The sequence below is a fragment of the Halyomorpha halys genome, unplaced genomic scaffold (genome assembly GCF_000696795.3).
Source record: "Halyomorpha halys isolate HHAL.00 unplaced genomic scaffold, Hhal_1.1 Scaffold865.1, whole genome shotgun sequence".
Classification (NCBI taxonomy): domain Eukaryota; kingdom Metazoa; phylum Arthropoda; class Insecta; order Hemiptera; family Pentatomidae; genus Halyomorpha; species Halyomorpha halys.
Window position 1 is genome coordinate 123,132 of NW_027110332.1, and position 25,121 is coordinate 148,252.

The 25,121-nt window shown below is 29.8% G+C and overlaps 1 protein-coding gene across 5 annotated transcripts in view; it reads left to right on the forward strand.

Moving 5' to 3' along the window:
* LOC106686730 (uncharacterized) overlaps nucleotides 1-15,648 on the forward strand; it is a 25,541-nt gene extending 9,893 nt beyond the window's left edge. For 4 of the 5 annotated variants that reach the window (XM_014430192.3, XM_014430193.3, XM_014430191.3 and 1 more), the window contains 8 exons: nucleotides 2,684-2,774; nucleotides 5,671-5,814; nucleotides 5,895-6,051; nucleotides 7,942-8,219; nucleotides 9,735-9,896; nucleotides 12,718-12,883; nucleotides 12,984-13,085; nucleotides 14,610-15,647. In XM_014430192.3, the coding sequence (XP_014285678.1) occupies nucleotides 2,684-2,774; nucleotides 5,671-5,814; nucleotides 5,895-6,051; nucleotides 7,942-8,219; nucleotides 9,735-9,896; nucleotides 12,718-12,883; nucleotides 12,984-13,085; nucleotides 14,610-14,950 (1,441 nt within the window). In that variant the 3' untranslated portion in view covers nucleotides 14,951-15,647. Of the gene's footprint in view, nucleotides 1-2,683; nucleotides 2,775-5,670; nucleotides 5,815-5,894; nucleotides 6,052-7,941; nucleotides 8,220-9,734; nucleotides 9,897-12,717; nucleotides 12,884-12,983; nucleotides 13,086-14,609 lie in introns of all 5 variants that reach the window. The other variant, XM_014430194.3, reaches the window with a different exon arrangement.
* Nucleotides 15,649-25,121: the final 9,473 nt, after the last annotated feature.

A 25,121-nucleotide genomic window follows, 5' to 3' on the forward strand; every position in this document is an offset into this window, starting at 1 on the left:
GCGGTCAGCAAAGAACAACATAAATAAACAAAACCATATTTATTTATTTTATGCCGATGTTTCGACCTGAGTTTCAGGTCTTCATCAGGGGTATGGCGTAGAAGGTAGGCCTGCAACGGGGCCAACGACGTGATAACAACCATCTACATACACGTCATAAAAAAAGAAAAAAAAGGCCTACCTTCTACGCCATACCCCTGATGAAGACCTGAAACTCAGGTTGAAACGTCGGCATAAAATAAATAAATATGGTTTTGTTTATTTATGTTGTTCTCGTTGTGCTGACCGCACCCCCCCCCCCACGACAAACTTCTCCAATCATTAAATAAAAATTAATTATGATTGCAGTTGACAAGTAGTTAAGGAAGCACTCAGTATTATTCCTTTTACATTGTATATAAAAATTAGTTATATTTTTATAATTAAAATATTTTTCTAATTAACAGTCAAAAGTTCAATTAGTAAAAAGAAAGCAGCAAACATAAAAACTATAAACTACAGAGAACAAATTTTCATTCTTACAAATATACTTGTTAAGTTTGAGGACTATTGAGATTGTATGTATGATAAGTGACCTTCCGTTACTCTATAAGAGTTGGATTCAAGGCTATTTGAAATCCTTATTTCATTTTCATAGCCCTTACGAAACCAATAACTCAAGTTTAGTTTGTTTGATCACTTTACATAAAAAGAGTGTATCAGACTTGGAACATATACATACTAAGTAAAATAACTAGTAGCCACTCATTTAGTGAATATGAATCTGATTTCTAATTAAGTGTACCAAGCTCTATGTTTTTTAAAGAACTTATTCGAGTTGTGCTGTTGTTAATGTGCGTTTACTTCAAAAACTAGGTTTTTACAAAAGTCCTTGTGCATTAAAACATTATTGACTTTGAAATCCTCATTTGTTTTCTATAATTTAAGTAATTTTGTTAGTTAAATTATTTATGTTTACCCTCTTTTCATTTTGTTTGTTATTATATATTGTAAGAAAAATGTTTGTTGAAAAATCTGATGATCATACGTCCCCAAATTGAATTTTTTGAAAAAAAAAATAAATAAAATAAAAAAATATATTAAGAACAGGAAAGTCGAAAATTATGAATAAAATATTTTTATTCTTCTATTGCTCTAAAAATTTGTATTTTAGGGTTTTTTGAAATGGAATTAATGAATATAAATTTTATTCTGGCCAAGGATACAATCTTTTAACAAAATATAATGAAGCCTTAATGCAATCCGGGAAGATCGGCCAGTCTCCTCTACTCCCATTCGAATCTGATGTTTCTATTTTTATATTCTGTAATATTTTGTATTTATCCATTGTTTTGTATAGCTAACAAAAGAACTATGTATTTCTTCGTTCAAACCAAATTAATAGTACTTGAGAGGAAGTTTTTTTAAAAATTCATTATTTAACCCCTATTTATTTCAATGAGGATAAGGACCTAGCTGATATTAAATACCGTTTAATTGTACATAGACGAGCCAAGTTTAATCAAAATTGTTTGAGCTGTTTTTGAGAAATTTGAAAATATGTGTAAAATCGGTTGTATAAGGTGGCACTTCTGGTTGATTGATTTCAACAAAAAAGTTACCATAACATCTCAGACGTACAATTGCTCTAAATATGTAATTTTAGTTTTTGGACTATTTTGACATTTTTTGGCTGTTGACCATTTTGCTAGATTTGGTTATTTGGGCTCAGGGGACCTCAAAACCTGCATTTCCATCAAAATCTCAAATTAGAAATTTTTTACGATTTCAGTACTTTTCCTTACTTTATATTTCATTCGTCAATGAGTGAAAGTAAAAAATAGTTGTGATTAACAGTAGTTATATAACAAGGCCTTATGAAAAAAACAAAAAGGCGATGAAGAAATGCAGCAGCCAAGGTAATGAAATTAATACTGTAGAAAATGAAGGGGTGGTTCAGCATCTTGGTTAAGATTTTCATTTGGTAGTAGTTTTAATACTTCAATCTTATTCCAAAATGGCAATCTGAGCTTTATGATTAGATTTATTTACTACTTAGCAGAGTAAATGAAATTTTGAAAGTCCATAACACCACTTCAATGAATGAAAAGTAAAACAGATTTTCAACTAGACAAAACTCACATTCTGTCCTTTCTAAATTCATTGAATGAATCAGTTTATTGCCTCGTAGAGCTGTTGTGTCATGCCTGGCGATGATGTTTCTGATCATTGGCAGCACTTTAGCAAAACTATTATATTTTTTTAAAAGCCACAATTTCAAGAAAGGTGTCTGAAAGAAGCGATTTCTTAAATTTAATTATTTACAGAAAGACAGGTGAAAGTTGTAGGAAATGATGGATTATACTTTGAAGAGTTATATTAATTTTTTAAATGAAATAGTTTTATGGACAAGGACTTTTGTAACTATCTTTATTTATTATACATATGTGTTTTGTTTTGCTGTGATATTTATTCTGTCTGTTGAAATCCTAATTATTATCTAATATATTTAAAATTTTTAAGAAATATTTTTTTTTTTTTACATATGCTGCATTAATTTCCAAACTAACAATATGCCTTGTTATTATAGTTTTTTTTTTTACTTTTTCTACTTCATCTAATTGTTAATTACAATTTCTCTATTGAGAAAATGATTAAATTTAAAATACAAAGTTAACTAACTTCTCATGTTTTAATGTCATAGAGATGATTTTGAGACAGTCATTCATTCAAACGATGGTATTGCACCAGTGGGCTACTTGAATTTCACTCGGCTACGTCTTACACCTAAAGAGGTAAATTACAATATATTTATTTATTGTTTATTTGTTTTATTTGGTAGTTAGCATGCAATGATTACTCACTGTTTCTATTAGCTCTTACATTTTAACAATAATGTTCTTATATAATGCACATACTTTAGTTACACATACACAACACGAAATACTGATATCTCTCCTGTTTCCCCCCACTTTTTATTCCCATCAGTGTTACCAACATCAGAATTTTTTTTTTTCATCCTAACAGGCACTATAATATTGCAATTCGGTAATCATATTGGTTCATTTCTCCTCCAAACTAATGTATACTTATTGTATTCATATAATAGTGTAACATTACATACAACAAACACAGTAGTGTTAATAACTACCTTATAAAATTTTACATTAATTTGATGTTATGTTTGGGTTTTTGGTATATTAATCATTTTGATTAACAACCAATTATTTTCTTAAAAAATAACCAGCCTGGTATTGAGATCACATATTTCTTGTATTACACTTAAAATCCTTAGTATTCACTGGAACTTGATGAAACATTTTGTTTTTTTGAATTTTTAAATTATATGATTATAATATAATCTTGAAGAGTAATTACTAACACTTTCTATTATATTATCATAAGCCGATTGTCTATATAAGCATAAAGAGACCAACAACAAGACACTTTTTAAGGCTTCATTTTATTGTTTTACTATTCATTGTATGTAAAAGATCTTACTTATTTAGTAGTTGGAAAAAAGTTCATCAATATTTGTTATCATTTAAAAGGTTGACCCCTGAAAAAGTTGGCTGTATCTGTCCTAGGCATCATATTATTAGTTACATTTATATCTCATTCTCTTTTATGTCAATGAAAAGCTAATTTTTGATTTGATTTTCTTTGATAAGTAAACCATTAAGAATCAAAGTGACTTAAACCTCTTTTATTCCCATTTAGTTTTTATAAAGTGTCTATCAATGAGAAAAACTGGAAAAAGTCAAGGAATCTGATAAAAAAAAACCCAGGAAAACTGCTGTGGTGAGAAAATTCAAATAATAAAAAATTGTTTTAAAATAGCCTAAAATAAATTTTAAAAATAAAAATTTAGGCTAGTACATATAACAGGTACAGCTTTCTTACCATTTCCATTGATTCATAATTACCAACATGTCATAGACAATGATTTTTCGTCTGAAAATAAAGTCAAGCAGGACAAGCCATTTTGAAATGTAGTTTCGCATGAATAAGTGGAAGTAATCAATGAAATTTTATGAAAATGAATGCTTGTTCCATTTTAACTTTCACTTGCTTACATGTGGAATATATAATATGGAAAAGTATAGCAATTGTAAAAAAATTTGAATTCAAGTTTTCAACAGAAAAAGGCATTTCGAGGTTCCCTTAGTCAAAATATCCAAGCCTCTCAAAAAAGGTCTATTTGTCTGTGTGTTTGCTCAAAAACAGCCAAGCTCAAAAATTAAAAGTTTTACAAAACCAAAATTATATATTTAAAGCAGTTTAATACCTGAGATGTTATGGCATCTTTTTTGGTGAAATCAACCAACCAGAAGTGCCACTTTATACCATCAATTTTACACATATTTTTCTCCAAAACAGCTCTAACAATTTTGATTAAACTCGTTAAATTAATCTAAAAATAAATGATCTTAATATCAGCTTGGTCTTGACCTCATAGAAATAATTTGATATGGTTGAAATTTCAAAATGGCTTCCTTACTTCATTAAATTAAGCACCTTTAATTTTGTTTGTTTAAAATAATTAACCATTTTTATTGTCAGAGAAAAACAGATGAACATAAACTACGAAAGGGTTTAATATTTCACTTGAGGTGCTTAGAGGAAAACATTTTTTCCAGGTCGAAAAGCATTTCCGGAAATAAGAGTAGTAATTTATAATTATTATATACCGTTGGAAAGCCAAACATTTTAGGGGAAAAAAAAAAAAAAAACAATATTTAACTTATAAAATTGAGTATATTGGAGAATGATGAAAAAACATAAACAAAAGGTCTGTTACTCTGGCAGGCTTATGCACAGTTTTATTTTGTTATTCCTTTCATAAAAGTATTTATGTCACTATAGTCATTAAGTAGTTAGTTTTTTTATTTAACTTAACATATATGAGTATTTTTAATATTCAATTCTACTTTATAACAATTTAGCATTGAAAGAATGATTAGGAGCAGAATGTAAATTTTAGTAAACTGTATATTTGTGTATTTCTACTACACTTTTGTACAAGGAAGATGTTAAAAATTTGCAAAAAGAAATATTATTAAAAGTTTTTTTCTGAAAAATGTTTAAATTGGATTTAGTCGATCTGTCAACCTGAAGGTTTATTTGAAAATTGGTATGGAAGTATCTATTAAGAAACAAGGGAGGATTCATTTTAACTCAAAATTAGGAGATTAATACCGCACCAGATTTTTAAACATAACACTCCTTTTTATTTTTTATTTTATAAAATATTAAAATAATTTGATGAGGCATGAAAATAGAAAGATTTTATTTCAAACTTTCTAACTTCATTCAAGCATCCCGTTGATTATATTTGATGTCTAAAATTCTAAGTTAGAGTTTTCTTCTCACACTCGGTTCATTATTACATTTTTTCTCAGCTTCATTAATATTGCTTTAATTTTAAAATAATGGTTTGTGTGTGTCACATTAAAATGCTTAACACTATTAAAATCTTGCTGATTTGTTAAGAAGTTAACTTCAACCCATATAACATTTTAATAGGGTATTGCAGCAAAATTGTTAAGTCTAAATAATTACTTTTATGAACTGAAATATCAATATCCTAATACTTGAAAATATAATTACTTTCATAATCTATAATTTCCTTTTTGTGAAAAATTTCATCTATACTATAATTTTGAAAACACTTTGATGTTTATATTACAGGACGTAGATGAAGATGCAACTTTATTAGAACGACTTCAAAGGTATAAAATAAAAACAGCTGAGGATTATATAACAGACATTGACCAAGCTGAAGTGACTGACACTGAAGTGGATGCTGGAAGTGGAGAACACAAAACTGAACATGTAAGTAGTTTCATTGAGTAATTAATTATGGCAAAATATCTTAGACACAAATTAATTTTAATTTTTCCTTTTTATTTTAGGAAACTTCTGATCTTTTAGAAATAAGAGATGCTGATCCTACTCCTTACAAACCTTCTGTGGCTACGAATGCTAGTGGTTGGTCTTGGTTTGGTGGAATTACTGGAGCTAACGATGATATATCTCTTGCTACAGAAGATGCATTACAAAAATTAAATGGTTAATGTCTAATTGGCTATTTAGTGAACTAAGTTTATTTTTATTATGTAATTATTACCCTAAAAATTTTATTATATCTTATCAATTATAAATTAAAGATTTTATTTTTCTGTAACTAAGTTATTAACAACATTTTTATGGATTGTTAATAACGTTAATGTTTTGTGCTTTTCGTTTAAAAGTAAAGACCACAACACATTGGTGTATTTACAAGATGGCATACAAGAATGGCAGCACTTCTTACCTCTTCGGTGCAAGGCCACCTTAGGGTGTAACTTAATCCCAGCTCCTAGCCCAAGTCTTCAAATGACATGGTGGCAGTTTTACTTTGATATCTAAAATTTCTATTTCTGGTCAAACCATTTGATGGATTTGAAAACTGAAAGATACATTGGATTCAAGATTTTTATTCTGCACAGTTGCTCAATCAAACAGTTTACAAATTTGAAGATTGTAGATTTCAAATTCTAACAAAATAAAAGTTCAAAAATTTTCAAATCTGTTTTATTCCCTAACTAAGTTACCCACAACTTTATTAAGGATATTTAAAGTTTATTACTTTTTGTTTTATCCTAAAGGTCACGACATATTAGTGTGTTTATGAGACAAGATATGGCAGCACTTTGACCACTTTTCCCCCCTTAGAGAAGAATATTTCAATTTTTAATCCACAATATGCATTTTCTTTTTTCATTATGACATGGAGAATGACAGAAAATCAGTTTGTAAATTTTTTAACTTTTTTTGCATTACAATCTAAAATCTTTAATTTTGAAAATTGAATCCAAGATATTTTTCAGTTTTCAAATGCATCCAATAATTCATTAGGAAGCAGACATTTTAAATATGAAAGTAAATATGCTCCCAACCCACTTGTAGGTGTAGGCTAAGAGCTGCAAGTACTGTAAGGCAGCAGCAGTAGCATTAGAATTACAATGTTCAATTTATAAGTGAAAGTAAACACTTACTTAAATATTTTGTTTTCCTTTTTCGGGGGAGGAGAGGGGTAAAAGCATTGCAACCTATAAGGCCTATTGTGCACCATTCACATTACAATGTTGTAGCATTAGAAACACCATAACATTATAACGAGCTTATTATAGCTTAAGATATGTAGATTACATGAATCCAAATAAACTTGAGGAATTGATCAATTCACACTGCTTGGGGTTCATGACACGATCCACACTAAACAGCACGAACCTCAACCCTGCAGGGTGATCCCATTACCTTAAGGTTAAACATATGTTTATTAAATCTACAGTGACCTGTGTAGATCCCTGTAATTGTCCTTAGAGGATCATGTCCAGCTAAGCAGTATATCGCTTTGGGTTCATCTAGAAACAGCTTAGATTGTGACTGTCTTTTATTAAGCCAGTAACACTTAGCTTTAAAGCCATAAGCTGCCTTTATATTGGTTTTTTCATAGCTTAGGTTTATGCCACACATGGGCTCTGGGGTAATAGGAACGGTCTCAGAGCTGCTCCTTGCTAATCTGTCAGCAAGCTCGTTACCGTGAGTGCCACAGCGACCTGAAACCCATTCAATACTAACTTTATTATCTATCACATGAGAGTTTCTTGAGTACTACATACCAATCTTCAACAACTCTAGAGCGTGTAATGGAGTTACTGAGTACCCCTATTGCTGCCTGGCTATCTGTGTAGATTGTAATTCTTCTACCAGATAGCCGATTCTCTATAAGAGTACAGCTTCCTGTCCTACTTCTTGATCAAGCCTGCTTGATTACTTCTCTATTGATGCCTCATACTTCAGTAGTAATTGACATTTTCCATGTTTTGAATGAGAATGTTAGTCATTAATTGGTATATTCTTATTTTTCCTTTTATATGCTTTCTAAATCATAGTGTAATTTTTTTTTTTTTTTAGGTTTACTCCTAGAAAAAGATCTCAACACTTCTAACCTTGTGAGGATTTGTATGTATGTGAGAGACATGTCTAGTTACAGTGAAATTAACTCGGCTTACCTAAAAATAATAGAGGGACCAAATCCTCCGGTTCGTGTTTGCCTTGGTACTAGGCTGAATGAAGGAACTCCTGTTGTTATAAATGCTCTAGCCTACTCAAATGAGAAACACACAATGCATGTTCAATCGCTGTCCCATTGGGCCCCAGCTAATATTGGGCCTTATAGTCAAGCTATCAGGGTTAGTTTTGTTTTATTAGTTATTCTTTTATAATAAGTTTTTGTTATATCTAAGTTCAATATATTGATGTTCAAGTGTGTATGCACAATACATATTGGAATTAGAAATATAGTGGTTAATTTCTACAAATTGATTATTTAGACCAATGCAGAAAAAAATTACCTTTGTTTGCTTTGAAAAAATATTATTTTATTTTAATGTGATACAATTGTAGAAGTTATCATGATTCCCAATACCAGGAAACGAATGATTCTGAAACTTGAGGTAATATCATATGTAAGATATGGCAGCACTTCTCACCTCTCCGATTTTTCCACCTTTTCATAGGGAACATAGTACAATCCTATAGCTAGTCAAAACTCTTCAAGAAGTTTCTCCTTAAGAGATAAATGTCTATAATATAAGAAATTAAGCTAATAACTGACCATCATTTTGGATTTGAGCAAAAAGCATTCAACCATTGGTAAAGTTCACAGAATCACTCATTAAATTGAGAAAGCATTGAAGAAGCAAAAATCTACCCAGTTGTGTTACGCAGGCATTCAATAAAGTTTGGCATCAAAGGCTTATCTATAAGCTTAAAAACTCTTCCTGGACATGATGCTTTGCTCCTAAAGTTTTATTTATCTGAGAGATACTTCAGAATAAGACAAGATGCATATTTTGAGCACCATGTAATATGCGCGTAATAGGAGAAACAGAGGCCTGCTCTATATGGTTGATATCCAAAAGACTAAAAAAGGCCTTTTCCGATGATGGAACAATTCCATCTATAGTAAATGATAACCAGGAAACCTTTAGAATATTAAAAATATCTGCTGACTTTAATGTATAACAAAGTGATACCACATTGAAATCAGGTCAAGCATCTCTGGATGATATTGGATGCTAAGCTTCGTTGCAAAGAGCAACAAACAAAAACAAAAAAAAAAAAAAAAAGCTCAGCTTTATGTATCAAAAAATGTATTGGTTCTTAGTTAGAAAATCAAATCTTTCTGTTCATTGCAACATTTTAATATACAAACAAGTCCTAAAGCCTGTTTGAACTTAAGGAATCCATTTATGGGGATGCACGAGGGACTCAGAGAAATCATTTAAAAATTAAGTTCTTGAGGGGAAATATCAATGCACTCTGGTACATCAGAAATGGTGATCTTCACTGACATCTTCAAATAATAACAGTTAATGAAGAAATAAAAAAATTATCCCAGTTACATCAAGAGTGACTACAAGGACATGTGACCATCCTTAACTAGTGCCCTAGTAAGAACATTAAAACAACGGAAGCCACACGAGATTATGTCATAATGTGATAGTTTGAGGCTAAGTTATATATATTTGTTTTTGTTTATTTTTTTGTAAATAATTTATGAACTAAATTACTCATACTCATAAGCTTGATTGAATAATATGAATAAATAAAATGTAATAACAGAAGCTTAAATTAATGTTTCTTCCATTATAGCTAGTATTAGTTAGGTGTGTATGAATATAGCTGTTATTTATTTATTCTAGGTTGGAGATATAATTTATGTAGCTGGACAAATTGGCCTTGTACCAGGGAGTTTGGTGCTGGTCAGTGGAGGAATAAAAAGGCAGTGCCGATTAGCATTAAGGCATGTTGGGAGGTTAGTAAAGGCAATGGATAAAGATACGCAGTTGAGAGATGTTGTTCAGGTAATGAATTAATTGCTTTATATTTGTAGCTGCATTTCTTTTCGTACTGTTTCTGTTGGGAAAATGAATGTCGTGAATATATTTAATTAGAAATATATGCTGAATTAATATAAGCTTTGTGCTGCAAAAAGTAGAACAGTTGTATTTATGTACTTATATCCCAACAGCAGGGAATCATTATATAAATTTTAGTGGTAAATAGTTTAACTAGGAGGTGATGCTTTGGAAATATAATACACAGTAATATGACTGTTTATATCTACCGTTTCATATCTATGCTCCACCCATCATCTTTCAAATTTCATAATTAAAAAAGTGTAACAAAAATCTTTTATTGAAGTTGGCATCAAAATAACTTCTAGGATAGAGCTGAACCACTCTGCTTCCCTAAAATACTGGAATGAAGCCGTTATGTTATATTACTTTTCCACTTTACCCTTTTCGGGCTTGTAGGATGATCCTTTAATCCTTGTAGAATTGATTATTAATTTCACTATTAAATTCAAATATTATTGTTAATGCAATGAACTCATTAAATTTTCTTCAATTGTAATATCAAATGAAACTTACATTGTGAATGGGGGGCATTATCACTTCAAGGAATGATCTTTGTTTCTTATTAAATGGAGGTTCATTTCTTATTTCCATCTCAATAACTTGGGCAAAAGGGATGCTCGCACCTGGTAAAAGTTTTTTGATAGGATGCACCTCCATAAATTTAGACTCATACCTTCTTTATCAATGTTTTCTGCATGAGGGTAGAAATCGATTGAAATTGATAGTAAAGCATGCTCTTCACTACCTGAGTGCTCCATAGCATGTCTTTTTCTGAAAAGGTCAAAAGTGGATGAAGAGATTGAATCTCTCTTTGTTTGTATAGCTTTGTGAAATATTACAATATATTTTATTTCTTATAAAGTGTGAAATTGATCAAATTTAGTCTACATAGTATTAATTATTAATGTAATTTCTCAAAAAGAAGGTAGAAGAAGAAAATTTTTAGTATTTAATATGCATCCTTTTTTATCTACAAAGTAATCCAACAATTAATGTTACTTAACTAATCCATTAAAATGTTAATATTAATTTATTTTTTGAAAATTTTAAGCATATCCATTGAAAAAGAGGTGATTGCCAAAATTATTTTTTTTTTTAATAATACAATGGTTTGGTTTAGTACCGAGTGTTCCCAAGTTATTCCTCTTTTTTTTTAAGCTTTTGATCCACTGTATCAGTGAATAAAAAAAAATATGTGTTTCTAAAATTTTAGTACCTACTTCTTTTTCAACAGGAATGCTTCATTTATATCTTCTTCTTCTTCTTTTTTCACATCACAATGTTGTGCCTTATTAGCCTAGATGAGCACCCAGCCAGGATTGATACTGTTTTCAGTCTCTTGCCATGTTCCTAGCTTGGCTGAGAAATTTACCTCTCCTCTTCACAAACAGTCGACTTTTTCCTGATATGACATCCTTGGTTGGCCTGCAGGTCTTCTACCATCATGGACATAGTCCATAGTCTTTAGTGGGTCTCAGTAATCCTCCATTTTGACGACATGGCCAAGCCCATTTCAGCTGACATGCCTCTAGGACCACCTTCATTAATAGAACTCCTGATTTTCTCATTACAAACATAGTCTCCTCTTGATCTCATTATTCTTCTGTTTATTTGTCAATATCCAGCTTTCAGCTTCATATTGGAGTACAGGCAAGTACACCAACTTAAAGATGTGGAGTTTCATATTTCTCTCTTTCCAATCATAGTATAACAAATTAGGTAGTATACCGAGTTTGCCTTAATTATTCTATGTAGGATCTCTGAATCAACTTTCCTGACTGTTCCATAAATGTCTCCTGGTAGGGGAAGTATTACCTCTAGCAGAACATCTTCCTGTACTCTTTCTACTGTTTGATATTGATCTTGCGAGTCCAGATGAGCTTACTTTTTCTAAATTAAAAAAATTATATCACAAAGTTAATATTATTACTGTATTTTTAACAATGTTTTCTCATTAATCAAATGCCTATTTACTTTTATCAAAGTAGAGTGTGACAATTATTATTCAAATTTGATCTCATAATATGAAAATAAAAGAAGTTCAATAATCTATACTAATATTTAAGCCTGACAGTTTTGTTTATTTGAATGTGATAATATCTGGAACATCAGTACAATTAAAAAATTCTTCATTATCAAGCTAAGAAATTAACTTTTATAAATTAGAAAACAAGTTAAGACCATTTGTAACATCATTTTTGAAATGCTCCTTGAATGAGTTGTTTCAAAAATTATTCTCATTCAAGTTTGTGTAGAATCCTTATTCAAAATGAGCGTTAAAAGTATTGTGAAGCAGTGACTTTTTACATTATTAAATATCATATATAATATTAGTTCCTTGTAATTTTCTTGAATATCAGTGCAATTGAGGATTGAGATGTGATCAATCATTCCAGTCAGCCCACTTGTGTATATTTTATCAAATTCATGTACTGCTTAAATAATTCATGTATTATCTACTGTGTACAAAACAAAAGTGACCTATATGGTTAATCGCATAATTCAAAATCTCTTTTGAATAGAATAAAAATCCATCATATGGATTATTAGATATTTTTAAAATTATTTAATTTTGATTGGAGAAGATGGTCGTGGGGTGTGGTCAGCAGAGAAATAAATATTTATTTGTATATTTATGTTGTTTCTTTGCTGACCGCACCCCCCGACCATCTTCTCCAATCAGTAATCTACAGTCAACTATACACACCTCATTATTTAATTTTGTGTATCTGATGAATCATTATTTATTGTAGATTGATTTCAGGGTGTTTGCTATGTAACCCATGCCGACTACATAAGTGAAGCACGAAAGGAGTGGGAAAGAAGGACAAATAATGCCATTGTTGAATATGTTGTTGTGCCTGAGCTTCCTAGAAGTGCCCTCGTTGAATGGCAAGTCTGGGCTCACAGAGGAAATACTCGTTTCGAATGTTAGTTGATAGAAATTACTCATTTTTATATTATCTAACCTCTAAAACTTCCTCACAATAAATGGACTCTTGTTTATTAATTAATTTAACATTAATTCAGATGAGGAGACTGGCTGTGTGGTCGGTGAGAATCGAGTTTCATTAAGAAGAAGGTGGAACTATGAGAATACAGTTTCTGCAGTTGTATGCTATGTTTCAATGGGTATGTTTATATTCTTTGATAATTAATTTGTAATATGATAATTTTTTTTAATACTATTACTATGCATGTATAATATTTATTATATTTTTATATATTAGCCCAGTCAAAGAAGGGTTGAATGAAAGATGTGAAGCTGAAAAAATTTCATAAATCTTTAATGTCAATGTCTCAAATAATTAAAGGTGTAAGTGGAAAAAAAAAATTGATAGTTCACGTTTATAGGATTCTAGCTATGATTCAAAGTACTTGGATTTTTTATGATATTATTGCATTGATTGTTACTTGATTTGGTAAAATCTAATTAAAAACATAAAAAGTGGGGAGAAACATCGGGTAATAACTAGTTGCAAATTATTTTTCTTGTTTTTGACCACAACTTCATATTTTGACATCTTCATATTTATAAAAACATAAATTACTTCCAGGCCATATGATGAGCTCCAGATCAAAATCAATTTTCTAAAAAACCTTCATTTTGCAACCGAATTGTGAATCATTTCTCGTAAGAAGTTTGAATTTGAAATTTTTGGTATCATGGTACTTCTTATCAGTTCATTATAGTAGAGCCTTGAAATTTGTTGTTTTATTTGATTTATTTATTTAATACCAGATCGGCCTGATGGGCTTTACTTGGTTGATGTAACAGTTACATTTTATTTTATTTTTTAACAATTGATCATGGGTATAGCCTCGTAGAAAAGACAGCCATAACTATATAAAATGTTATAATTATAAGAAAATTAGATAATATAAATTGATAAAAATAATAAAAGAGAAAAGTAAAATTAATAACAAAAAATAACGACATTCGTAGCCCTAATAAAACAAACAATTGCCATCTAATAGTAAAAAAAAAATTTGAAAAAAGACAAAGAGAGATAAAAAAAATAATAATAAATAGAAGTAGTGTGAATAATAGAATTTTTAACAGAATGTCCTGCAGCAGCCTGGGCTTCACTATTTGGACTGAGGTTGGGTTTCCCAAGTTGTAGGTCACTGCTCCTTTATCTGTCGGTAAATGATCTATTTTTTGATATAATCCTCTATCGACTCCATTTGTAATTCCCAATGAAATTGGCTATTTCATATGAACCAAGGAGCAGCCACTGCCATTCTTAGGACTTTATTTTGAAAAAATTGTCATTTTTTCTTTTAATAAAGGATACCGCTCCCCAGACTTCACAGCCATACATCCATCAGCAGTGGTCTGAGAATTGTACTAAATATAAGAACTTCTGAATTTTAAAGATTTTCTGGTTTTAATTTGTAATTTCTATTTAGGATAGAATATAGCATTGCTAACCTTGCGTAGGTTTGAGTTAGTTTATTCTTGATACTGTTCCGAAATTTGTTGTTAACTGCTAAATTCATTTCATTTATTAGATTTGAGTTTTTTTCTGAATCAAAATGAAATCTTTCTGAAATTGACAAAATATATTTCGATCTGGAGTTTGTCATGTGTTAATTATCTATGTTTTGTTATCTGAGATTTATTTAAACCCTTGTTGAATAAATTTGTTACAGCATCATCAGTTTCAAATCCAGTAATTAGCGAAGGAAGTGGAGGTGGCGGTTGGGACAGCCTGCTGTCAGAAACACAACTTCTAGAAGTGCTGCACTATGCTCTTGAAAGACTGTTCCGAGGAGTTATTCCTAATGGACCCGATGAAGAAGGGTTACTTCCACCTCCTCCGCCTTGCAACCTCACTTTGTTCTATCGCACTGGAAGAGCTCTGCCGCCATCTTCACTTTACGAGGTCCTTGCAAAGATCAGTGAGTTCAATATAGCTGCCACACTAGTACCAGTCTGCCAACTAAATCACCCTAATACTTTCATATCAATTGTAGCTGTCAGGCATGAATAGGGGAATGTTGAGCACTTCTCCCAATTTATTTTATTTACACTCAGTTACTGAATACATTTGATCTTAATGTAAAATGATACTTCTCCTCTGACAAAGAGGGTTAAGAATTTTCGCCTACTATTAATCATAATTTGTCTTACAAGAGGTATTTTAATAAACATCTTAATTTTTACTTTTTAACTTAATGTTCGTCAAAAATAATATACATCTTTTCATTTAAGCTGCTTAAGCACTTTATCGGTAATAATTGAGTGAGATAGACTATTTGGCCATTATTTTTTTCTTGTTTTTAGAAATGTCCTTTGCCAACTTCCTAACATCGTTTCCTATATGGGAAACATCGTTTCCTATAAGTAAATATAATTACTTATAAATTAACGTGATCCTAAGATGTGCAGTAAATATATATATATATATATATATATATATACACATGTATAAAAGCAATGTATCACTTATTAATAGTGAATTCTGTATTATTGATTCTGTCATCAAATTGATTCCTTATATAACTCACCATCTATCTGGTCAAAGTATTTGTGGTTATATTAAAATATATAGTGTATCTTTAGATATGTATGTATGTACATATATATATATACTGTGTGGATGCAAATTTCAGAAATTTTGCATTTTAATATATTTTCATTTAAATAAAACAGTAATTACATGTATTAAAAAAAAATGTAATTTTTACATTAATTCAATGTGTTAACTATTACCAGTTTATAAACATTCTTAAAATGAAGAAACACAATTCTAATAAATTAGAAAAAATTTTTTATTAAACAAACTGGATCAATAATTTTAGAATTAATGTAAATTTTTACATTAATTCAATAATATTTAATGAGAAACTGTTATTAAAAATATAATTAATGAACATTTTTACTGGAATTCGTTGTTGAGTTAATTATCGTACCTTAATCACAATTACCTAATTAAGTAGGTAGCCATTGGTGATCATTAAGGTGTCTGGTTAAATAAACCTCTTTCTATTTTTGATAAAATTCACATGTATTTATTGAAATTTGTTTTTATTAAATATTAATGTGGTTTTTAGTTTTATTATATAATTTATGTTATACTATTATATAATTTAATTTACCTCATTAAAGAATGCAGTGCTGTTAATTCACCTTATGAAGTTACCTATTTTAAATTTCAATACATTATTTTCAGATGACCCTCTTTGTCAAAGTATCATTTAACATAATTTCAATTTATTTTTTGATCAGTCAAAGTAAAGTCTTTTATTGGGATAAGAAGGTATTATCTATGAGAAAAAATACTTGTTCAAATTAAAATATTTTACATCTTTGAATCTATTATATAACCTAAGAATTACTCATAGCAAAGTTCTTTCTTCAGGAAGTGTTTTATTTGTTTCCTGTGAATTGCCTTGCCTGGTTTTTTTTTTTTTTTTTCATTTCAGACTTTTGAACATGCCCATTATTTTATATGCCGAAACTTTAGCATTAGAACCAAAATGGACTGACCCAACTGCCTTTATTTTGAGAAAAAGCCCTTAGGTAGAAGATTTTACAAATTTTTGTCACATTACTATAGACTGGTTTTGATAATAAATTTTTTAATTTCTGTTATCAAGGGATATATTTTTAAAATGTATTATTTTATTATCAAAAAATTAATTTTATGCTCAATTTTCACAATGAGATGGTCAACATTGGTTCACCTTTTTTGTCACAGGCTTCCAAACTAATTGTAGAGTCCATATGATCATTCCTATTAATTGAATCTCTGTGAATTTAATTATTAAAATTTTTTATTATAATAAATTTGGCTCTTGAATTGTAGTTTAAACGCCCTAAACAAATGTATATATCACCTCTCAATTTAAATTTTATATTAAATTGCTTTAATGCCAAGCTGTTTAAATTCCTTTTTCCTCATAAATAGTACCTTCTACACACCAAAAATGTTCTGAAATTATGAAAAAATATTTAATTATAACTTATTATGATTGACTAATGTGAGCAACGTATATTTTTAAGCAATTGTAATAAATATATATGTACTTTTAAATCATTTTTTAAGATATTGTTGGATATATAAATGGACTGTGTATATATAAGTGAGTTGGCGTGTACATTATTTAAAATAATCACATGTTTATTGTTTTAATCTATCAAGCTAAAATACCAGTAAATATTATCTTTCCGCCGTATTTGGTCCTGGGTTGTCTCCTGAGAATACTGCTCAATAAAGCAATCGTTGCAATTTTTCATATAATATAATTCCAACTAATGTGTAATGACAAGTTAATATAATGGTTTTATTGAGGGAAGCTTACTTAACGGTATTCATCATTTGAGTGTAAGTACAGATGAAACTGAGTTTAAAGCCTGCCATTATTAGCATGTGTATGTGTTTCAAAGTAGAACAGATCAGATAAGTTATTGAGTAACATTTGTTATTAGCAAAACTTTTATTATTGTCCATTACTTTCCCTAAAGGAATAATGTTTAGAAACATATTTATGACCAATTTGTATCCAATCAGAATCCCCTGATTGATCATCATTAAGAGACTGAATTGTGGGAGTGCTTTGCTGGGCCTCAAGGCTGGCCGCCGAGCCCATCAGTCTGAATACATTTTGCCATTTTTCAATGCAATGCAAGTTAGCATCATTCAAATTTTCTTTTAAAGTCTCCAATAATCCTTTATCATCTGGATTTTGGACCTGTGTGGGTGAATTTAAAATCTTTTTAAATTTTTTTTTTATTTTTTACAATGCATAGGCCATGGGAAAAATTGCTCATACTGATAAATCAGCTCCTAGCCCCTAAAGGGTTTATAGGAGACCTATTAATTATAACAAAATTGATTTGAATAAAGCAATTTTTATGAAGTAGTTAGCATTTCTGGCTAGCTCTCATCCCAAGGTGGATTATTTTTGTAGGAGTCAGCTCTGGAACAGGGCTTATTCAGTTTTACAAGGATATTTGAATAGTGAGTTGGAAATTAAAATAAAGGTTAAGAAAAATTATCAGTGATTGACCGCTATACGCTTCTTTACACCAACTAATATAGTAGCAACTGATTCTGTTCCCCTTGGAGGGGTATACCTATCACTGAATATTTGAATTGTTAAATTTTTATTCACTTCAAATTTCTCTTAACTGATTCTTCAGAGATAACTTTTATTTTTAAAGGAAACACCTTTACATTTTAAATAATTTATTCATTAAATTAATAAATTATTGATTACAATAATATTGTACATTTTAGCACCATTATTTATTATATATGCATGGTCCTATCATTCAATTTTATGATTATGTAAATGTTGATGTGTCTACAAGCTAAATTTTTAATAAGATGTTGAAAGTTGTTTCATTTAACATTAGTATTACGAATGCCTATTTACTCTTTACTGCGCAAAAGAAATGATAAGAATAATTCATTTGCAGGAATTCCTTTTAAAAAATTTATCTACTAAAATATACTTATGATATAAGTACATCTAAAAACAACTCATGGCTATTTTTGTATAGAAGATGCAAAATATGCCAATCACATTTGTATTTATTGAAAATAGATCAGATATATGTTTATCTGTAATTACTTTCTTTAACCGCTGGCGGTTATCGACGATTTTTAATGCCTTGTTTTGTTTAGTCTATGACTGTGTAAACAAATATTTTAATTATTCATGTAAAATAATTCTATTTCACTGGAAACCAGTTTTTAACTGTTGCAATGCCCTAACGCCTTAAGCAAATGTTAATCAAGTTAATTTTATTGATATACATAAATTTATATGTATTAATTATTTTTAAAAATATGAAAGATCAGAGAAATATTAAAGGTTCTTGATGAAAAATATGTTACTTTCCTAGTCATTTAATTTTTGTTTTTCATTCTTTTATTTGCATAAGTTTTGAAATTGTGATTTAGAATTTATTTATATAGAATGTGACATTGTTGTTACCAAAGCAGTGAAAGAACTTTCAGATTGGTCTACACTATTATTATTTTATGTTTTATACATCTGACTAGCAAAAAGTATTAAAATAGCTACAGCTTGAGGATAAGTCCCAGAATTATTTTATTATTCAATGATTTTTCATTATTTTACTTAAAGTAAATAGCAATGTGATCATCTATCACTCATTTGCTGCATCAACGTCATAACACAAAAATCTTCTTTTTAAGTTAGTTCAATGTTGTGAACTTTTAACTAGTAGAATGTAATTTGTTAACTTTTAAGGCCAATTGTGCCTTTTGTATATTGTATTATAATTTCACTGAAAGTAGTAGAGTATTTTAAGCTACTGATACACCATGATTTTCAGTTTAAAAATTGTTGCAGCAAATGAGTGAGATATAAATAATGTAATATTATATAAAAATATTGTTAGAAATGTAAATTTTATTGTGATCACATAGCTTAAAACTTTGCTCAATTATATTATTATTTTTTAAACTATATTTGCTTCTTATTGTTTTGTTTTATAATTTGTACAATGTAGTCGTTCTTTAATGGAATATAATCTTTTATTTTGGTTTATCTTATTCATTTAATGAATGTCTATCTTCCTCTTATAAATATAATTTTTTTCTTCATATACATATATGAAAACAGAGTGGCACAGGAGAAAGCGCTACGCTACTAACTTCAAGGATCTTGGTTTGAATCCAGCTTTAGCAGATTTTTATTCTATTACTACAGCCGTGAAGTCAGCCCTGTGGGTTCTGAAGCTCTCCTGGGGTCCCCCAGCCTCATTAAGTGGGTTCCCTTGAATGGAGAAGATATGGGGAGGTGAGCAACCCATAGGTGTTTCATTTCAGCTTAGACATAGGTCTTACACATAGCTTCTGGTCATTAAGGTTGGGGGTTGGGAATAACCCAATCCCTTAAAAAATACTTTATTATGAAACATACAACCAGATGGATAAAAAGAATCAACCAAGATGCAAAAGAGCTGCATGCAGCAAACTGGATAGCAGTAGCCTCAAGGTACTCAGGCATGGATAAGGGTGGTTCGGGCAAACAAAAAATTATACATTTTTTTTTTTTACTTTGTAGATCGTTAGATGAAACACCCTTTTTCACATTTGCTTGATTTGGAACTACTGCTTTCCTGTTCACATGTCACTCTTTTGCATCTCTGACAATTATGTCAATCCATTTGGTTTTTGGCCTCCCACGTGGTCCCTTGCCTTCTATAGTGTTGTGTAGAGGTGCCCTGTTTGATTGCTTCAAGCCCCATGTCCTACCCATCTTAACTTCCTTGGCTTTGTTTCATGAGATATTGCCTGACCATGCTCTGGCAGTAATTCTCTATTAGTCCTTTTCCATCTGTTGATACTCCAGTTATTGTTTAGAGAAATTTTCATTCATTAGAAATCTCTCCATTGTAGTTTCTAGGCTGCTTGTTGAAGCCCAGGTAGATTTCTTGAGATTTTAGTATTCTTGAAATAGAGAAAAAGGCTCTGTTTGCTCTTTTTATAAGCTGGTGTATCGCAGTCAGTGATTAAGATTATTTTGGAACCTAAGTAACTGAAACTCTACTTTTCAATAGTGCAGGCTCTCTTATCAGGGTGAATTTTTCAGCTTATTATCATATTTATTGTTTTTACTTTGTTCTTTTGTAAGCCGATTTGCTCTACTTTTCTTATCAGATTCTTAGCAAGTGTCCCCATATCCTCCTGATCGCTTCTCAGAACTGCATTATTCTTGAGTATATTAGGATTTAGTTTCATTCTGACATGCACTCCTCCATTTTCATGTGATGTTCTTCCAATCACCTGCTCAAGGGCTAAGTTGAAAGCATTGGCTAGAGTTGATATCCCTGTCTCTGATCTGTTCTAACTTCCAAGGCTTTATATAATTCTCCTTAAATCATGACTCGGCATTTGCTCATGCTTTTTTCAATCTGAACAACTTCACGGAAATAAGAATATTTAGTTCAGATATGATATTCCAAAGAAAAATTCTGTCCACTGAATCATGGATTGCTTTGAAATTAACAAATAAAATGAATGCATCCTGATTTTCTAGCCATCCATTTTGCGAGTATCTGATTTATCATGCTCCTTCATATCCTGAGCCTAGCTTGGTGGTTGCCTATAATATTCTTGTAATACAATTTAACATGATATTCATTATCTCATAGACCAACAGGAGTGCTATGCCATTGTAATTGCCGATTTCTGGTTGATATAGATACTTGTACAATTTAAAGATTGAAATTTCTAAATTTACTTCAAATAGTATTCATTTATTTATATTTAAAAAATGAAATGGAAAAGAAGTTCTGCAATTCAAATACAACTATTGAACAATAAAAATATGTATAATCGTCAATAACATTAATTATACATATATTACTTGCTCGTACACAACCCTTCTTTAGGGTTGGACAGATTAGTAAACTTCAGTAACAGTAACTTTTCTTTGGATGCCAACTGTTTCTCACTCTATATCCCACCCTTTTCTTCCTCAACTCGCTTCACTGTTATCGTCAGTAGCTTGCAGGCTCTCTTTAATGAATTCTCTTTTTGCTGTTCTGATCATATTTGTCTTTGTCCTGGTAGTAGTTTATATTACCCAGTGTTGCTTGATGATTTATAGCAAGACAGAATTTTCATTTTTCTTCTCTCCACTGCATTTTTTGCATATTTCTGTGAACCACTTCTTTGCTTTTTATATCTCCTGGATATCGTATTACTTCCTTTACTTTTTTTTTTTATCCCTTTCTCTAGTGCCTCCCATTGTTAGTCAACTTAGAGGCCCTGAGTCTAAGGGTTCCTATTTATTCTTTGGCTCAATTCGGCATTTGTCTTCTGCTTACAATTTTTCAAATTACGGATTTTGTATCTACATTTTCTTGGTCCCCAACTTTGGGAATACGCTTCATCCTCTGACATAGGTTTATCCTAATCACAGTCTGGTCCATGGTAACTTCTGTCTTGAATGGAGCTCTGATGTCTTTTGTCTAACAGCACATGGTCAATTTGTTTTTGTTTTATGCACCTTTAAGGCTTACCTAGCTGTACTTATAGATCTCTCTATCCGGAACTTTGTACTGCCGCCAGACAAATATATCTCACTCCATTTTTATTGCTTATTGCTCGTGGAGGCTAAATACTCATATATACATATTTTTACTGTTATAGTCTGATGAGATGCAAAGATTTACCAATAAATCTTAGGTTTTACAAAAGTTCTTCTTAAAAATTAAAAAAAATGGAAAAAAAAATAAGTATGAAGGTTTTGAATTAAAAGAAGATAATTTGGACTTTTATCAATGGATATTGGCAATTTAGGACAAGTGGAATTATACTGTAGGAATTGGGGGAGAGCATAAATCGTGAATTCTACCTTGAATGAACCCTAACATAAATTTGGTTCAAGAATAAGAATTTTTAAAAAATTAAGTTAAGTGGTGTGGAAACAGCAGTTATAAATTAAAAATGTTTCTAATTAAAGTTGTAGTGTCTTGAGTTTTGTATAATAAGAGAGTGCCTTAAATTTCAAATCTTCTAATTAAAGTTGTAGTGTCTTGAGTTTTGTATAATAAGAGAGTGCCTTAAATTTCAAATCTTCTAATTAAAGTTGTAGTGTCTTGAGTTTTGTATAATAAGAGAGTGCCTTAAATTTCAAATCTAAGTACATAACAATCTCTGGTATGATCATTCACTCCCTCCCAAGCAGTGGGTCCCACTTTCTCTTTCAATCACTCATCTGTATAAATTATAACCTAGTTCAAGTTGCTACAATCTTCCTTTCAATTTGAGGTTCATATGATACTTTACCGAGTATAGACGGGAAAAAAAACTAATTTTTTTTTCCCAAAAATGAGTACAACAGTTTATGATTTCAAGATAGTTATAGCGGACACAATTATAAAACGAGTATAATTTAATGGTTCAAAATCATTGTTGAATTATATTAATAATAAGCAGTTCCAAGATTAAGTTGGCTTACCTGAAAATTTAAAAAATCTGAGATTTTAATTTTAATTAATTTTTTTATTTTCTTCAATGATAATGGTTAATTACCCCTCTTTCTCCCTCCTTAGAGATGTTACACAAAAGCAAATGTTCCTCATTTCATATCATTTTGTGGCAAGTAAAATCCACATATTTAAAGCTATTGGTGGAGGGTCTCTCCGTCTCATGTACTAAAAACATGGAGAATAATTTATCAAGTAAGTAATATATTTTACCTTGGTTTATGTCCACCACAAGTAGTTTTTCTCTACCTGAACAAACTTTTAAATCACTGTTTACTAGCAGAAAATCAATTTTTAGCTGCTGATTTACTGGCCAACAGAATAAGAAAATGGCTGGAGGAAGAAGCCATTCATTTGTTGATATCTATAAGGTCCTCCATTAGTTAGTGGAGTATTTCTATTCAACCTCACCAAATCAATTGACTAAGGTGGGGACTTAATTGCTCTTAAGTAGTTTTTTGCTAAGAAGATGTAGTACAATTACTTTTCAGGGTTCTGAAATATCAGCATCTGCCCAGGTAAAAAACTTCATAACTCCAAAAACTCCCTAAACTTCATAAAAAAAATTTTTACATCTAGGGAGAGAAAATATAATTTTATGCCAATATACATTTGTCATGTATGTATACATTATGTAAATACACATTTCTCATGTATATATACATTGTTTGGTAAATACATTTATATCTTGTGATGAAAATAATTAATCCTTACAAATTTGCACTTGAAAAAAAAATTAAACTGTTAGTGACATATTTAACCAAAATAAATTATATGTCACTGACTACTGGTTTTGAAGCTCCATGGAAGTTCTTCAATCAATTCTACAAATCAAGTATTACTTTTTGTCAGAAATATTTGTGTTAAAAAATAAATAAATTGTATTTTCCGAAAAAATGTTAACAAAGCAAATTTTTGTAAATGTACTTTCTCTACATGGATAAAATAATGAAAATGATACTCATGAAATAAATTTAACTTTCATTATAAGAATGCTTCCGATTTAAAATTTCCTAATAAAAAATAGGAAGTTATTTTTGTTTTATTCATGCCCATGTGAAATAGATGTATATAAACAGTATTTTTTTTTTATTATAAATATTCATAATTTCAGAATGCAATAGTTACATGGAACTAATATCTGGGGCTATTATGATTAACCTATCCACATAACATTAACATACCACAAACTCAAAAATAGATTTTTTTAATTTAACAAATACGTCATTTCCTCTAATGCAAGAATTTCCTATGGAATAAACAAAAATTAATAAATGTTAGGCTTGTTCTGGAAAAACTGGCACCACTTTTCTTATTCTTTTAAAATGGAGTATTAAAATTATAAAGTTGAATACTTCATTAACAGTTACAGATGAATACAAAGATAAGGTTATAGTAATTGAAACAATCTTATAAATAAGAATCAATATTTAAAATATTGCATTCAAGAAGTAGAGTGAAAAATTATATTTAATTTCTATATATATATAAATATACACTTACCAATAATCAGTATGTATAATTTTGTTTTCTTTTGCTTTTCCTGCTACATGAAACAAGCTATTTGAGATACGACAGAAACATATTCATTGAAGTATCTCTGTGTTGAATAATATTCTTTGCCCTTTAGTTGATACCTTGTCTTTATTGTTTCCATGTTAAATTTCAATTATATAATAAAGCATTGCACCGGCTAAAATTAAATTATTTACATCCCTTCTTAACCAAAAATAAAATAAAATTCAAAATCTTGTAATGAACAAAACAAAATGTGTCAACAAACATATCAGAGGTATAATAATTTTATTAAATAATGGATTTCAATTAAATGTGCGGAGGTATTTAAATAAAAAGAATTTAGTTCGCACAGTTTATAGTTTCTACATTATATATATATTTTTTAAATTTATTATTCTTCTCAATAAAAAAAAAATTCTACCAATTACATATTTACATTACTTAGATTTATATAAATTGCACAAATTGTATATTTTTAACATCAAACTTCCATTGATGGAATACCAAAATTATAGATTGTGTTTTACATTAGAATTATCAAGAAGTTAAATCTTAATAATTTATACATCTTGGAAAAATTCAAACTCTATACCAAGGAAAGGATCACAAAATTAAATCAGACAAACAAAAAAAAGACATGAAAAAAAAAGAAAGAAAGAAAAAGAAAA